Here is a 17,347-nt window from a genome sequence, read left to right as displayed (position 1 = left end):
GATAGCAGTGTGTGTGTGTGTGTGTGTTAAGTGCCGTCAAGTCGCTTCCAACTCATGGCGACCCTATGAATGAAAGTCCTCCAAAATGTCCTATCTTTGACAGCCTTGTTCAGATCTTGCAAACTGAAGGCTGTGGCTTCCTGTATTGAGTCAATCCATCTCTTGTTGGGTCTTCCTCTTTTCCTGCCGCCCTCAACTTTTCCTAGCATGACTGTCTTTTCCAGTGACTCTTGTCGTCTCATGACATGTGGGATAGCAATATTGCATAGTAATGCCAACACTCAGCAGGAGGTATGGGCCACAGGATGCTTTAACAAGGAACCCTGAAGCACAGCTTACTGACTCCTGTGGAGCAGCATCTCGGGCCAGCAGCCAAGCCTCTGCGGGAGAACGAAAGGCTAGCCCCTCTCCTTCTTCCCAGGCCTGGTTTATACAAGAAGGAGATGATAGAAGTACAGAGTTGGCTGCCCCTTTGCATTAAACCCCCCCACACCACTCCAAACAGAAAGCTAGTGCACCAGGAAGAAAGGTTCTTCTGTTTGCAATGTGCCACAGCAACAAGCCCTAGCCTGCAGTTTGACATGGTAACGTCCCCCCGCTCCACCCCCCTTCCTGTCTCCTCTTCTCCCCCTCGCTCCACTGCACATGTGAACCAGACCGTTGTGCAAATAGTGCAAATGGCTATGAGAAAGTTTACGGCGGCCTATATATCTTTTTAGTGACAAAATAGAAATTGTTTATATTATACACTATGAATGGAATGACACAATTGAATGTGAATTAATTTGAAAAACAATAAAAAATTATTATTTTTTTAAAAAGAAAGTTTACAACGCCCTTTCCAACTCACCAGAGGGCGTGGAGGTGGAGTTAAATAGATACAGGCCCCTCCTCCTTACAGAGCAACATACACCAAGCGCCCTCTACGCGAGAAAGCGCGGCCGCCTTGGAAGACACGCGCATTGGGGAGCGCGCAGGCGCACGCCTGTGACCCGCCCCTTTGGACGGCATGACGCTCTCCAACCAGAGCACACAATGTGTCGCTCCCCCGAGACGATTGGCTGCGGCGTGTGTCCGGCCTGGAGCGCGGGCCTATGGAGCGGCGCGGGGGGCGGGCCTCCTGGCACATGCCTTTCCCCCCCTCCCCGCCAGTCGGGCAAAGTAGGAAGACTGCGGCGATGGCTCCGAGTGCGGAAGGCGGAGAGGGGAGCCTCGGCCGGGGTGTCCGGAAGGGCATCCGGGCTGTGCTGTTGGGGCCGCCCGGGGCCGGGAAGGGAACCCAGGTGAGGGGACCCAGGTGTCCGAGAGTCTCCGCTCCCCCCCTCCCCGCTAAAGGATCACAGGCTCTTGAGCCGGCGACTTCCTTGCTTTTCCACGTGCTTGGGGAGGCCCTGGAACCTGGGGGTTCCAGCGCGCACAAGCCCTTGGGGCCCTTTCACACAGCCCAAAGAATGCACTTTCCATCCACTTTCAGTGCACTTTGAAGGTAGATTTAACTGTGTGAACTGGCGAGATCCACTTGCAAACGATCGTTAAGGTGCACTGAAAGTGGATTAGAAAAGAGCCAGAGTCCAGTAGCACCTTAAAGACTAACAAAAATATTTTCTGGCAGGGTAGGAGCTTTCGTGAGCCACAGCTCACTTCTTCAGTGAAGAATCTGCAGTAGTAGAAAAGAGCCAGAGTCCAGTAGCACCTTAAAGACTAACAAAAATGTTTTCTGGCAGGGTATGGGCTTCCGTGAGCCACAGCTCACTTCTTCAGTGAAGAATCTGCAGTAGTAGAAAAGAGCCAGAGTCCAGTAGCACCTTAAAGACTAACAAAAATATTTTCTGGCAGGGTAGGAGCTTTCATGAGCCACAGCTCACTTCTTCAGTGAAGAATCTGCAGTAGTTGAAAAGAGCAAGAGTCCAGTAGCACCTTAAAAACTAACAAAAATATTTTCTGGCAGGGTCTGAGCTTTCATGAGCCACAGCTCACTTCTTCAGATACAAGCTCATACGCTGCCAGAAAATATTTTAAGGTGCTACTGGACTCTTGCTCTTTTCTACTACTGCAGACAGACTAACACGGCTACCCACTGTGAAAGTGGATTGAAAGTGCATTATTTGGGCTGGGTGAAAGGGGCCCACTTGCCTCGCCACTCTTGAGGCCGGTTCACACGTGCAGGGGAAATGAGGCGGGTTGAATGAGCTGCAAGAGGTGGTTTCCAATTCTGAAAGTACCTTTGTGTGACAAGAAGAAGAAGGCCGTGCAAGTAGAAAACTAGCATAGCAGGAGAAAGAACCAGTCTCTTCTCGCTTAGCTTGCTGTGCTGGTTTTACTGCTTTTCGCCCCCGGGGGCATTCCTCGGTGTCATCCTTCCATCGGCGGGGAGGGGGGCGAGGAGCGAACCAGTGGCAGAAGCAAGTTAGGGAAACCTCCACAAAGTCCCCGTAGAAGTAGTTTACATCCAAACGGACCTGCTTCAAGAGTCCTTTAGTAATCAGTGGTTTTACTCCTAAAAAGAAGTTTTTCTTGAAAGGTGTCTGGACTGAATAGCCTGCTTGCTTGGGTGCTTTTTGGAGGCAGGCTGTTCTGGTGCCTTTTGTGAGCCAGGCCTGGTGCTATCACCTTTTTGGTTGCACCTCCAGTGTATGAACACCTAGTGTGGTTGCCTTGCGGGGAAGGGCCATAGCTCAGTGGTAGAGTATCTGCTTGGCATGCAGAAGGTCCCAGGTTCAGTCCCCGGCATCTCCAGTTAAAAGGGCTAGGCAGGTAGGTGATGTGAAAAAACTCCGCCTGAGACCCTGGAGAGCCGCTGCCGGTCTGGGTAGACAATACTGACTTTGATGGACCAAGGATCTGATTCAGTGTAAGGCAGATTCATGTATTCTGTGCTTGTCCCGTACATCCCTGGGCATCTCCAAAAGAAGGGGAAAGGTCTTAGCCTTGGAGAGTTCTTGCCACTTGAAGTGGGGAGTCCTGGATGATGGTGCTCTTTCTTGAGAGGAGATGTGCGCGTGTGCCCTGCACACTTTCTCCCACATAGTAGTGCAGCCTACTTGTAGGAGTTGCAATCCTGTGGTAAAAGTTGGGGGGAGTGGCAGTCCTGTGGCTGGTATGCGAATGAAATTACTGGGGTAAAGTATCCTCTCGTATTTTCTTGCCCTATCTTGGGACTAGCTGTTTCACTTAAAGCTGGACCCTCCAAAGCACAAACTACTTTGAGGCAGGACTCTTACCCCTATGTGACCAATCCTTCCCTCTGTTCATGGCCCAAGTAATCTTCCTTCTGCTCTATTGCAAGGCAAACAGCTTGCCCTTTGTGCTGTCTGGGGTGGGGCACGGTGGCATGTCTGACGTAATCTCTCAAGTTTTGAAAAAACTTTCTTGCAAAACTAGCTTCCTTTTGTCGATTTCACATATATTGTGCTAAGGCAGTAGTTCCCAAACGGCAGGCACAATGCAAGAAATTAGTTAATGCAAAGTTGCCATGGACCCAAAGAACTCACAGAGGAGGCTGCCTGCTGTGTCTCTGTTGGTTTCACTGCTTTGGCCTTGTGTGCTTGAGGTTAGATTCTATTGGGGGGTGTAATTTTGCCAGCTCTCTGCATTGGGAGGCAAATGAATGATCCAGTTGCCTGATACAGAGAGTTGCCAGCCCTTAGGAGGCTGCCTCTTGCGTCTCTGCATTAGTCACTGTTCTGAGCTTTCCTCCTTCTAATAAATATTCAAAACGCGTCTTTGTCTGTAAGAATGAAGTGTGGCTGTAGGATGTTTGGAAAACCCAATATGTCACCGAGGGTGGGTGGGGGACACTGCTTTCTCTCCATTTGAGAAGGGACAGGTGAAGATTGGACACCCTGGAGCCATCTCTGCTTTCCCTTACCTGCCTCTGTACTGTTTCCTAGTCCCCTACCATTTCAGCATACTCTTAAAAGTGGATCTAGCAAAAGATACTTCATTATTTTTAAAAATTATTACAATGTTGTGTTTTCAGGGTATAGTAATCACTGGCTGAGGGCATGTATCTATGCACTGAGGGAGCTAGCTCCTGGTTTTCTTTCCTCCTCTGTTACACATATAATCACCTGATCTTGCAACTGGTAATCCTGATAATACTTTGTGCTGTTCACAGGCTGGTCCAGTTTGTTATCTGGACCACCAGTTTGTTATCTCCTGAAGGGAATAGTGAGAGAGGCAGTCTCATAAATACAGAAATCAGTCTGGTCTGAATGGCTGCAGCTCACCAGCAACTCAGGTGGAGGTCTTTCACGTAACCTGCTACCTGATCCTGTGAACTGGTGATGTCCAAGATTGAACCTGGAACCTTCTGTGTGACAAGCAGGTGCTGTACCACTGAGCCGTGGTTCCTCCCCTACCTGTTGCTAGTTGGCAGCAGTGCAGAAGGATACAGGGGGTGAGCCGACACCCATCTGGCCATGTCTGAGTTTGTAGCTCATAAGGGACCGCTAGGTCTGCCTTGCTCTCCTGGGCCAAGTGAATGTCTTACTCCACCCCTGATGATAGCTGAACGAAGCCGTGTTCAGAGGCAATATATCTGAGTCACAGGTGCTGTGGGTGAGGAATAGGTGAGGGCTATTGGCTTCATCCCATTCTTGTGCATTTCCTGGAGGCATTCGGCTGGCCTCTAGACGGGATGTGTGGCAATGTAGTCTGGGCTTTCTTCTCCATTCTTGTCCAAGTGGACTTCCTTCTCCCAGCTCCAGGGACAGCATAAGTGATGGTTAGCTGGAGGGGAGGCAGTTGCCAGGCCCTGTTGCAGTTGTCACTTTTCCACAGGCAGTTCTATATTCTTGAGGAGCACTTGGGCAAAGTCAGCTAAAAGTTCCCCCTCCACCCCAGAAGCTGTGATGTGGATGTGGCCTGACCCTCCCCTGGTTTCAGTTGTTTCCTCCTGCTCTGCTTTTCTCCGGGACTTAATAGAAATCTGGGATTCCTGGCTCATTACCAATGTTGATTTCTCCATGCCTACTACCCCTCTGCATATCACACCTAATCCAATCACGCCTGCTAATATCATTCGCTTGCTTTTGACCTTTACATTGCCATTGTGTGTCTAAGTCACTCGTCTCTACTTAAGGATAGATGGAATCATGTTCTAGCTGTCCTATGCCCTTGCAGGTAAGGAGACATCGAAACCACTCATCATGTATTGTTCAGCTATCCATTTTATCATAAGGCTTGTATTAAATTCATTGCTCCCCTGATCAGTGGATTCCCAGATAAGCCAGTAGAGTTCCTGATTAAGAGGCTCCTGATGGGTGAAACTCCACACTTTTTGCTCCCAACTGTCAAATTTTGCACCAATGCAATTAAAACTCCCAAAAATAGGATGGAAAAAATTATTAAACCTTGCTATAATTTTAGAAATATTAAGATGTTAAGTTAATTCTCATGCTACGTTTTAATATTTTACATTTTAATATCTAATTTTGTAATTTATATTAGTTTTGCAGTTCTATTAAGTCAGATAATTTTATGTATTAACTTTTGGCTGGTCAAACAGACTGTATCAATAAATACAATAAATACATATGTTCTAGCTGTATCTGAAGTGAGCTGTGGCTCATGAAAGCTCATATCCTGCATTAAATTTTGTTAGTCTTTAAGGTGCTACTGGACTCTTGCTCTTTTCCACTGTTAGTGACCGACTAACACAGCTAACCCATTGTGCTTTTCCTTGTTCAGGCTCCCCGGCTCACTGAAGCATACTGCGTGTGTCACTTGGCAACGGGGGACATGCTGAGGGCCATGGTAGCCTCGGGTTCAGAGCTGGGGAAGAGGCTGAAGGAGACGATGGATGCCGGCAAGCTGGTAGGTACAGGGCTCTTCCTGCTACGAAGCCCTTCCCTTTTCCCAGATCCGTTGAGTGCCTGCAGGCCTGTCCATCTCCTTCCTCCTAAGTATACAGAGTGTATGTGGCTGGCAGCAATTGGCTCCCTCCCCAAAGATGTTTTTCAGTCCTTAACTTGCATGCCCTGGAATGGAAACTTATGACCAGGGTGGCATTCTAACGATGGTCAGAGACTAGGGCACTTTCACACATGCCGAATAATTCACTTTCAATCACTTTCCATGCACTTTGCTGCTGGATTTTACTGTGTGAAATGGCAAAATCCACTTGCAAATGATCGTTAAAGTGCATTGAAAGTGGATTGAACATGCATTATTTGGCATGTGTGAAAGTGCCCTTACTGAGTAAAGTGCAAATCCTCATAGGCACATTCCTCTGCCCGCTCTGCCTGTAAATTTTGATGTGTGAGATGGTTCAGTGGAGTGGAATTCGGCCTTCAAAGTATCTTTAATTTATTTTTTTAGAATTTCCCCCCTTTCCTGGTGGCAGAGATGGAAGGCCTCTTCTCTCCATCCATCCCACTGCATAGTTCTGCTTGAGTTTGCTGTCTGCTGAAATGAATTGGAGGAAGAAGTCTTGCAAATACACACTGGGGGAGGGACATTTATTATTGGTTGCCGAATAGGAAGGAGACTCAGTTGCAAAGGGATTTTTCCTCTCTTCTTTGCATCTAGGTCCTGGCCAATATCTTCAGTGCTTCCTTCCTGGCCAATATCTTCAGTGCTTCCTTCCTGGCCAATATCTTAAATATTTCTAGTCTGAAGGCTTTATGATACACTGGGTTTTGAAAGTAGATCATGATGGGTAGCAGTGTTAGTCTGTCACTAGCAGTAGAAAAGAGCAAGAGTCCAGTAGCACCTTAAAGACTAACAAAATTTCTGGCAGGTTATGAGCTTTCATGAGCCACAGCTCACTTCTTCAGATAAAGCTCTTCAGATAAAGCTCATACCCTGCCAGAAATTTGTTAGTCTTTAAGGTGCTACGGAACTCTTGCTCTTTTCTACTGGGTTTTGAAGGATGTAACATTTTTGTCTTTCTCTGTCTTGCCCCTCTTCCCAATTTGGACCTGGAAAGTGGAAAATCAAAAGAGTTGGCCTCACAAAGGTCCTTCCTACTTACACACTGCCGCTTTTGTTGACCACTCTGGACCCAGAACAAACGGCTTCCTTTTGTTCTCCTGCAACCGCTGGGTGGCATCCAAGTGTGGTGTCATTGTTAGAGCGGGGCTGTGATGGATCACGCAGCCTTCGTCGTGATATCGGCGGGCTAGGAGAGGAGAGGCCTTGGCAGCAGCAGCTGCAGGGGCCAGATAAGGCTGTTGTCCCCTAGAACCAATAATCTGCCTGGGCTGTATGACACACCCCTGCACCTTGGGATGGGAGATAGTGGGAACTCATTCTATGCTCAGGGCATCAGAAGTGTTCTTGTGTATGTAAATTAATATAAGATGAATACATTTTAAATACTTGGGCAAAGTCTGACAGAAGGCTGTAATCCGGCCCTTAGCTGTGAACAGGGTGCTTACCTGGCAGCGCCCTGTTCCCTGCTCAGCTTGTGCAGTCCTCTAGACCGCAGTGGTTGGCAGGTACCTCTAGACCATCAAGGGATGGCAGGTACACTGTGGAAAGTTGCTTGCAGCGCAAATAGGTTTGGCTGTGAAGTGCAGCTGCCCTCGCACTACAGGTGTTCATATATCACATGAACCCATGAAGCTGCCTTATACTGAATCAGACCTTTGGTCCATAAAAGTCAATATTGGCTACTCAGACCTGCAGCGGCTCTCCAGGGTCTCAGGCAAGGGTCTTTCACATCATCTACCTGCCTAGTCCCTTTAACTGGAGATGCCGGAGATTGAACCTGGGACCTTCTGCATGCCAAGCAGAGGCTCTGCCACTGAGCCACGGCCCTTCCCCAATTGCTTTGGCCCTGGAGCTGCCTGGAGCACTGGCCAACTCCTGGGTGCAGGACAGTGTGCTGGAGTTCTTGGCCCACCTTGGTTTCTGGTCCTCTCGTGTAGTGATTCTCAGATGGTGGGTCAGGACCTGATGGAAGTGGGTTACAGCTTTTTTGAAGGTGGGTCGCAAGCCCAGAAAGGAAGAGGTGGAACAGGATAGGCTCAGGGCAGGGACTCTGGGAGGCCCGGTGGGCAGTGTGGGTTTGCTGCTGCACATACACAGGATGGCCATGAAATGCCCCCTGTTGCCCAACAATAGTATCCACTTACAATTGCAAAAAAGGAAACCTAAAATGTAAGCTTGCATGGTCAACTGCTGTGTGATTCTTGTGTTTTTTCTTTCTTTCAGGGATTTCTTTTTTCTTTGTATTATAAACATTGAATATTAAAAGAAAAGAAAAAGAAAAAAAACATAGATCTAACATTACTAAAAAATCAAATACTAATGATACAAATTATTTTAAAGAAACTAAAACAGTTACTAATATAGCTAAAATACCCATAGCACTTAATCAAGTAATTATCTATTTATCTAAAATCCGCATGATTATTACATTACTACCAATTTACACTGAAGTGCTTTTTCCATCCTTGAAATTGTTGAATTCCAGCGAGTGTCCAGTTCTTCCGTATTTTTTATCATTATTATAATACAACTTAATTAAAACATAGGTTTCTTTAATCTTGTCAAGCCAATTATTTAAGTCAGGGAATTTATTGCTTTCCCAATATCTCGCAAGATTTCTTCTACCAGCCGTTAACATATGGAGAAACCTAACTCGAATACCCTTTGGTTTGTCTGGAAAGATTCTCGTGTTTTTGTAGGAGCAGGGCGTTAATCTGTAAGCGGACCCCCAAAAGTAAAGTAAGCACAGAAGTGGGTACCACTAAAACACTCTTCTGCTGCCTTCTTCGTTTCAAGTTTATTTTGTAATAATCTGCAGGGGGAAGTTGGCATGGGGAAAGGGGGCTCCATGTATTCTGCTAGGTGGTCCAGAAACTCAGACTGACATTGCTGCTGTGAGGGGCTTAATCAAAACTGCTCTTTCTTGTCTCTTCTTTCTCCCCGCCCTGACGACTATAAGGTGAGCGACGAGATGGTGGTGGAGCTGATTGAAAAAAACCTGGAAGCCCCTCCCTGCAGAAACGGCTTCCTTTTGGATGGCTTTCCCCGCACGGTGCGGCAAGCAGAAATGGTGTGTGACAGCAGTGTGCCCCTCCTGAACTTCCTGAGGCCGCTTCCAGGAATGTGGGGATCAGTATCGAGCACGTGCCGGCTTAGGCCAATCCAGTTAGCTTCTTGTTGTCACTTTTAACTGGTGCATGCTCTCTGCCTTCCTCTCTTATCTCCCTAAGAAGGCTTCTTAGCGTTTGCAGCCAATCTGAGGGGCTGGTGAAATGCTGCTGGCAGAACCCGGGCTAGTTCATCTGGTATGGAGGAAACAGACAGGTCCATTCCGGTATGGGGCAAAACAGATGTCAGGGCCAGTCCTCCAGCTGCACTGTTCCAAGCGATTGCCTGCAGTGGAGGAGGGCACTGATACAATGCAGGGGCTTAACTCACCCCTTGCCATCAGCAGCATGGCTGGTATTCCTGCTTGAAGCTGCTGGATCCAAACCAAGCCCCTCTGCCAGTGCTGCTGTCAGTCAATGGTGGTGTGGGTCTGGAAGGGAGTATGTACCCCTTGCTTTGAGTGACACAGTGCCTTGAATCAGCCCTGAACTGAGGTAGCGTGTCTTTTTTCAAAGCCCCCCCCCTTTCTCAGAGCATGGAAATATCAGATAGCTGTTGCTTTCTTTCTCTTTTTTTCTGGAAAGAGAAGCAGTGCAGAGTGGGCGTTATAGCAATGCTACTGAAGCAGCACTGTGAACAGTTCAGGCAGGAAGGGCTTTCCTGCTGGGTGTTAAATTTGGGAGTCTGTTTGCAAAGGGCCCCCTGCAAATCCTGAGCTGAGCGCCCTCACGCATGCAGCGCTTGGGCTCCCCAGCTGAGCAGCAGTCCCGCAAGCCTTGCTCTCTCTTTCAGAACAGCCTTGTTTGGTCCGAATCCACCCTCTGTGCCGTAATGAACTTTCTCGTCCTCTTTCCTCCCTCTGGAAATGTTAACAGCTCGACGAGCTCATGGAGAAAAGGAAAGAGAATCTAGATTCCGTCATTGAATTCAGCATTGCCGACTCCTTACTCATTCGGAGAATCACAGGACGGTAAGAATTGCTTTCTGTGGGGAAACGCGTGTCTTCAGTTCTTATGGGTGGCTCAGGACAACTGTTGGAATATGCAAGTCTCAGCATCCAGTCATGAAAGAGTTAACTGCTTCTGCATCAAGTAAAGCAGTTGATTCTAAAAGAGGGAGTTTAATTGCCATTGTGCTATATCTAGGTTCAGTTGTTGTTGTAGTTGACTTAGCTTTTCCATAGTGTAGGACTTATATCTAGTATGTCCGTTAAGGAATAAATCTTTTAAGTTTAAGTTAACATCGTCTGTTATTATTTACTCTGCTAAATGTAATGTATAATATCCAACAACAACCATTATGCTGAACCCAAATATGAAGATTCCAAAGAGAAGCCGTGTTGGTCTGCAGCGGCAAAATAAATCAGGGGTCTCAAGGCCCTTAAAGACAAAACGTACTCTGTGGGTCAGAGCTGACTTCTTCAGATGCGTAAAATTGTAAATCCGCCAGGCCCGTCCTAAGCTAGACTTTACATTTTGACTATTTTACAACACTTGGAAGAGTCTCGCACTCATACTGAGAGAGCTGGTTTTTGTTTTGAGCTGGCCTCTTTTAATAGCCTATTTCACTGACATGCCTCTTACTGTTGTGTACATAAATTGGGCCAAATGGATTTGCAGTCCTGTGCATCTGCCGAAAGTGGAGTCTGACTCTCAAAAGCTTGTGCTGGAATAGATTTTGTGCCCCTGGACTACTCTGGAGATGCTACTTTTAATTGGAGCTGCAGCCCCCTTCGTAACCCCATGCCCTCTGTGACTCCTGCCGCTTCATGGGGCTCTTTCTAGCAAGGCTGCTTCCTTTGGAACCAAGGTGAGGGTTAAGCTGCTTCGTGATTCTGTATCTGAAGAAATAACGGGATCTGCAGTACACTTTGCTGTGGTCTATTTTAGGTTGATCCATCCAGCAAGTGGCCGCTCGTACCACGAGGAATTCAATCCTCCTAAACTCCACATGAAGGATGATGTATGTGAACTTTCAGTTAAGGGGGTTTCTTCTGATTTCCTTTTATTGCTCTAAAGCTCTGCGGTGCCTTCAGGAGGCTGGGTGTGATCCAGATGAATATCATCTTAAACTGCGTTTCTTCTGACTCCTGCCGGCAGTTCGCTCTTGATTGGCTTGGCTAGGTTGTTCCAAATCAAAACGCATTGGATGCCAATAGAATTCCCACTGACAGACTTTTAGTGTTCTGTTTCCTAGAAGGGAACACGTGATAAGACTGTTCAGCTGAAACCATGATGGTAGACAGAGCTGGGTTCTGTGGGGTGGTTCTCTACTTGTTGAAAATCTTAGCTTTCATTAAAAAAAAAAATCCAGCCCCTGTGGCTTCATGACAATGCTTGGAAACGTGTGAGTTGTGCCTGCTGAAGTTGCGGAAGTTGGGGCTATTAAATAAGATTTCCAAGGGTTAGTGCTTCATTGTCCTACATATCTTTCTGTCTCTTCTCGTAATTAACAAAGCCAGAATAAAGCAGGAAAATGAGAATTTTGTAGAAGAACACACTGCCCATGGTGTAGGTTCCCTCAGCAACAGTGCAAGGGATTCTGGGATGCAGCTCTTGTTTCCAAACAGCTGATCTGCACCGTCCACCGAATATCTTGGGCTGGTTCTCATCCGGGTTGGAAAAGCACTTGATACTTCCTCAGAGTCACCTGCATAAAGTTGGAAGCTGCCAACATTAGGAATTGCATCATTTTTTTTAGGCGCCTTCTACTTTTAGCTCTAAAATCTCCTACTAGTTTGAAGCTGAGGGTATCCCACCCCAGGAGGGAAGCTGAACTGGCCAGACACTGTTTTCATCTGCACTTGTCTTTCCAGGTGACTGGAGAGGCCCTGATCCGCCGCTCAGATGACAATGAAGTCGCTTTGAAAGCTCGGCTGAAGTCCTACCACACCCAGACGGCCCCACTGGTCGAGTACTACACCCGACGTGGGATCCACACAGCAGTGGATGCTTCCCAGTCCCCCGACGTGGTGTTTGCCAGCATCTTGGCAGCTTTCTCAAAAGCCACATGTAAAGACCTCGTTATGTTTGTTTAGGACTCTTCTCGCGTCTGGCGCTTCCCTTCTTTCCTGTCTTCTTGGGTCAGCAGGAGGGAGAGAGAGGAGGTAGGAAAGGCTGCAGCGCATCTGGGGAGGAAGGTTCTTCAAAGCCTCCATTAAACAAGACCTTGACTCCCTAACTTGTGTTATGTGTGTCTGTATATATATTTGATGTATAGAAACGCACTTGGACCATGCATGCAGGTGGCCTGCAGGGGGCGCAATGGTGTAGCACACCAGATCCTGAGGCTAGAAGCTGGCTGCCTCTGCAGTCAAAAGTGAAAGCGTTCTCTGGTGTTTGTCCCGTAGATGCTGTTAAATGGGGAGGGGGGAGACGCTGCACTTTCTTTTGTTCTGCCTACGTACCAGAGTGGTTTGGTGCAATGCTCGTGGGAGGGCTGAAGGTCACAGATCAACAGCGGTGGGAAGGAGCCTCTGCATCTTTCGCTATACAACTGCAGGAAATATACTGTTGTCAGCTTGGAGTTTGCCCAGAGACATCAGGGCGGGCGCCTGTGAGAAGAGAGGGTTCGACTGGCTATGTGCACACCTTGTTTTTTGCTGGGCTGAGCCAGTATGTCACCTGTGCATCACTGGGTCTACTCAGAGCAGCGTGTTTTTGTACTTCCACAATATCTTGTTGAACTGCAGAATGATGGTAGCTGGCACTCATTTCCAAACCTCTCGGCTTCTGTCTTGTTTCTAGCCCTCCTGGCAATGTAGAAGCCGCGCGGTTAGCGAGGGAAGTTCCCTAGATGCTGGGCTTCACACGCTTCTGAAGGCTAGCAGGACCAGAGTATGCGATGTACAGTCAGCAAGCAGTTTGCAAAACTGGCTGTTCTGTGCAGCTTATTCAGGAAATGGAACCTAGGCTTTCCTTGGCCTGGAGTTTGATTTTTTCTCTTTTAGTGTGTTAGTACCCCAAAGGCATTGCAAAAGTTGGTAAAAAGAGGGCTAGCTGGTAAGGCGAGGATGTATATATTTTTTTAAAGCTGGGTGATGGGTATGCAACTGCGCCATGGTGGGCTCAATGGAGAGCCAGCGTGGTGTAGTGGTTAAGATTGGTGGTTTGGAGCGGTGGACTCTAATCTGGAGAACCGGGTTTATTCCCCACTCGTCCACATGAACGGTGGACACTAATCTGGTGAACTGGATTTGTTTCCCCACTCCTACACATGAAGCCAGCTGGGTGACCTTGGGCAAGTCACAGCTGTGTTAGAGCTCTCTCAGCCCCACCTACCTCACAGGGTGTCTGTGGTGGGGAAGGGAAGGTGATTGTAAGCCGGTTTGATCCTTAAGTGGTAGAGAAAGTCGGCATATAAAAACCAACTCTTCTTCTTAAGTCCCAAGGCAACCAGTAGCTTTCTTTTATGCGTCTGCCTCAGACAGCTTTGGTGGCACCGCAGCATAAGTTGGGTTATGTTTACACAGGAGGAATTGCAGATGTTCTTCACCAAGAAGCCCAGCTGGGCTTCATCCTATTTTCCTGGAATGCTAATTTGCTTTGGGAGCTGATCTGGTTGGTCTCCTTTTAGGGAAAGGTCAGCTGCTAGTCTTTATTTGCATGGGAACAGAAAGGAGCCCTCTGTTCTCTCAGCAGCCTTGTCTTCTGATAGAAATTCCTGTGGTGAGGATCCTTCCAGCCCTTGAAGCAGCCCGATTTATCCTCCCACGATTCTGACCTGTCTTTGAGATCTTCCAGAGAGGCCCTTGAGTGTCTCAAGCCAAGCTGTTGTGACGGAGGCTTTAATTTCAGGATCTGTTTCCTGTGCCTTGTTTTGCCAGCCACTGCGAGTCTTGACGTGCTGTGGGATAGTAACTCTGCTCTCGCCAGGGCTCCATACAGACTCAAGTTCTGGCCTGTGTGGAAGTCTGTGTGGGATCACAATGGAAGTGTCTGCTGGCCCCCACTCAGTCTGTCTGTCATCTGGTTCTTTTTGTGTTTAGCTGGCGGGATCAGGGCCTGCAAAGCAACAGGATGCCAGAAAGGGGGTGTTCCGGGGAGAGAGCCAGCGTGGTGTAGTGGTTAAGAGAGGTGGTTTGGAGCGTTGAAGTCTGATCTGGAGAACCGGGTTTGATTCCCCATTCCTCCACATGAGCGGCAGAGGCTAATCTGGTGAACTGGATTTGTTTCCCCACTCCTACACATGAAGCCAGCTGGGTGACCTTGGGCAAGTCACACTCTCTCAGCCCCACTACCTCATAGGGTGTCTGTTGTGACGAGGGGAAGGGAAGGTGATTGTAAGCTGGTTTGAGTCTCCCTTAAGTGGTAGAGAAAGTTGGCATATAAAAACCAACTCTTCTTCTTCCTCACTCCACTCCTTTGTGCTTGTCTGTTGTTTCTTCCCCCTCTCCTCACTCGATTACTTCAGTGTATTTTGGTTCTGGGTGACTCTTTTGAACTAGCCACTGTCCTCTTCGAAGGGCGATTCCAAGCGAAGGACTGGAAGACTTTACTTCCAAAATAGGTAGGAAAGTGGGCTACTCAGGCAACAGCAGGCTGTGTACCCGTTATTCGTTGCATCTTGGAGCTTTTTGAAGTTTAACCAGGGGGAACCATGCATTTGTGGCTGAAGTTATGTAGGTCAATGGAAAACGCTTGCCAGCTTCATGGCCTATGGACTCACACTCATTGGAGAGAGCTGCCAACCCCATCCCATCAAAAGGTTTGCCTGGCTAGTGTCCCTCCTCCCATTTTGGCACCCTCTTGGCAGGACAGGCAATCTGAACATGCATATTCGAGCCTCGTGTTTTTTATGTGTTTCCAGAGAGGAGGCCCGTGTCACAGAATCAGTGCTTTAAGATCCCTGCCATGGGTTCTTGTGCACTATTGGCCTTCTCTTGTTCTTTTTTCCTACATCACTCCAGCCAGTAGGGAAATCATGGCACTTAGTCTGGGGGTACAAATTGTGTGTCTTCCAAGGAGACATTTTAAATCAGGCATGCAAGTTTCTAGTCCGTAGATTATTGTTTCTCCTGCTGTCTTTGAGGCTCTGCTGATGTTTTGTGAGGTCAGGATTCTGTGAGATCCTTGGGAGTTGTGCCAAGTTGTTTTCTATGGTGCCTTGCTTTCTATGGTGCCGAGTTGTTTTTTGTTGCTCCAGAGGGTTGGACCAGAACCAACGTGTTGAAATTAAATCAAAAGAGTTTCCGTCTAAACATTAGGTAGAACTTTCTAACAGTTAGAGCGGTTCCTCAGTGGAACAGGCGTCCTTGGGAGGTGGTGAGCTCTCCTTCCCTGGAGGTTTTTAAGAGGAGGTTAGATGGCCATCTGTCAGCAATGCTGATTCTGTGACCTTAGGCAGATGATGGGAGGGAGGGAATCTTGGCCATCTTCTGGTCACTGGGGATGTGGGGGGAAAGGTAGCTGTGAGTTTCATGCATTGTGCAGGGGGTTAGACTAGATGACCCTGGTGGTCCCTTCCAACTCTGATTCTGTGAGTTATAGCAGTTTTCTAGAAGAATCTTTCAGTCTGCCAAATGAAGGGCTGCTGTGATCTAATGGCGAGGCGAGAGCCCTGGCTTCATAGTTTTTATAAGGCAAGTTGAGAACAGCCTTGCAGGTCAGGCAAAGGATCTGTCTAGCCCAGAATTCAGTCTCCAGCAATAGCTGGACAATTCTCCCAAGTCAGAGCTTTAAGACTATTCTTTACCACTGGTTCTGTTGTATTTAAGCCTGTCTGTCTTTGGCGGGGGGTTTTTTTAATTGTATTCAGTCTTTTTAATTGTCTTCGGCAGTTTTTTTGAGTTTCTGTTTGTTTTATTTTTTGTCTTCATTTCATTTCAGCCGAATGAATCCAGGCGGTGGACAGGACGGGACACCATCGAGTGCTGCATGCTCTATCACCCCTGTTCCTCTGCCCTTGGGAAAAGGGATGGGGACAGTAGGGTTTTTAAAGGGGGTTTACAGGGTTTGGAAATCAGGAACATTGAAGGGGGGCGTCTCACCAGAATCATGTCCAAGAGAAGTGTCTTATCTAAAGAAACCAGTGTTTTGGGAGGACAGTAAGTGCACATTAAAACCTGGTTTGGGAAGGCTGGCCTTCGTAGCTTTGAAGCACGAACCCTGGATGCAGATTGTGAAACAAGATGTCTGTAGCTTGGATACTAAAGCAGAGTTTGTTTGTTTGTTTTTTAACCATCTCACGCCAGCGTGGTGTAGTGGTTAAGAGCGGTGGTTTGGAGTGGTGGACTCTGATCTGGAGAACCGGGTTTGATTCCCCATTCCTCCACATGAGCGGCGGAGGCTAATCTGGTGAACTGGATTTGTTTCCCCACTTCAACACACAAAGCCAGCTGGGTGGCCTTGGGCTAGTCACACTCTCTCAGCCTCACCTACCTCACAGAGTGTCTGTTGTGGGGAGGAGAAGGGAAGATGATTTTAAGCCGGTTTGATCCTTAAGTGGTAGAGAAAGTCGGCATATAAAAAACAACTCTTCTTCTTGCTAGCTTTCCCTTGATAATTCAGATGATTTAGAAGGCTTGCTTCTAGTGTACTGCAACAATTCCCAAACATTGTGCTGCAAGAAATGGATTCATTATTCCAGCAAGGCCACAGAGGTACCCAGTCACAGAGGAGGCCTGCTGTGGCTCTGTGATTTTGCCACTCTGGCCTCGCTTCCATCCAGTCACCCTCTGTTGAAGATGAGTAACCCTGTTGCATCTCTATATGAATGTGATTGGCACTCCTGGTGCTGAGATGCAGTCGAAACTGCCTGAGCCATGCCCAGAGCGCTGAGGGGTGGAGGACGATGCGGTGGACTCCTTTGTAGGGATGTGAGTTCTTGCACATTCTAAAAAACCACTCTGGGTGTCCACATATGGTAGGCCTCCATTTTAAATCGAGAGTAGGGGGAGCGACGGCTGCTTCTATCAAAAGTTCTATCTGGGGCAGCTCCCCCAACTTCTCTCAGTAGGAATTCAGCAGCGGGCATCTAAAATCTTTTTCCTTTTGGCTGTGGTGCTGCCTGCCTTCCTACTCAAGACTGGTATCCCCTCCAGCACTGAAGGCCAAAGCCAAAGAGCCCTTCCCCTTAATGATTGGCTGTACCCTACAACTGTTCCACCTCCCATTCTTTAGAGACCATGTGCTGCCTTAATAAAATGGATGCATATTTGTACCTGAGCTGTCTCTGTGTGTATGCGTAGTAGGAGGGAGGGATCACGGTAAGGAGAAAGGGAGAGCAAGACCCTTTATGCTCCCCTCTCATTCTTGTTAGCCGAGGTCCTCAAAGTGGCTTCTCTCACAAAATATTTGAAAGA

At 47.8% G+C, this 17,347-nt stretch overlaps 1 protein-coding gene across 2 annotated transcripts; it reads left to right on the top strand.

Moving 5' to 3' along the window:
• The first annotated feature begins 1,154 nt into the window (after window positions 1–1,154).
• Window positions 1,155–15,941, top strand: AK2 (adenylate kinase 2). 2 transcript variants are annotated; one of them, XM_056846738.1, is made up of 7 exons: window positions 1,155–1,283; window positions 5,692–5,817; window positions 8,897–9,007; window positions 9,921–10,015; window positions 10,935–11,007; window positions 11,861–12,056; window positions 15,873–15,941. In XM_056846738.1, exons 1-7 carry the CDS (start codon window positions 1,179–1,181, stop codon window positions 15,878–15,880), a joined length of 714 nt encoding a protein of 237 aa, XP_056702716.1. In that variant the 5' UTR covers window positions 1,155–1,178; the 3' UTR covers window positions 15,881–15,941. The 2 variants fall into 2 exon arrangements, with proteins under 2 accessions (XP_056702716.1, XP_056702715.1); XM_056846737.1 differs by lacking the exon at window positions 15,873–15,941 and having other exon boundaries at window positions 11,861–12,140.
• Window positions 15,942–17,347: the final 1,406 nt, after the last annotated feature.

Source organism: Euleptes europaea, chromosome 3 (genome assembly GCF_029931775.1).
Source record: "Euleptes europaea isolate rEulEur1 chromosome 3, rEulEur1.hap1, whole genome shotgun sequence".
NCBI lineage: Eukaryota > Metazoa > Chordata > Lepidosauria > Squamata > Sphaerodactylidae > Euleptes > Euleptes europaea.
This window is presented reverse-complemented; position numbering and strand designations above follow the sequence as displayed.

Excerpts from the sequence above, each read along its gene's own strand:
- AK2 (XM_056846737.1), top strand. The coding sequence starts at position 1,179 with ATGGCTCCGAGTGCGGAAGGCGGAGAGGGGAGCCTCGGCCGGGGTGTC. Across the intron at positions 1,284-5,691 it reads GGGCCGGGAAGGGAACCCAG|GCTCCCCGGCTCACTGAAGC; the intron begins GTGAGGGGACCC and ends TTCCTTGTTCAG. Across the intron at positions 11,008-11,860 it reads AACTCCACATGAAGGATGAT|GTGACTGGAGAGGCCCTGAT; the intron begins GTATGTGAACTT and ends TTGTCTTTCCAG.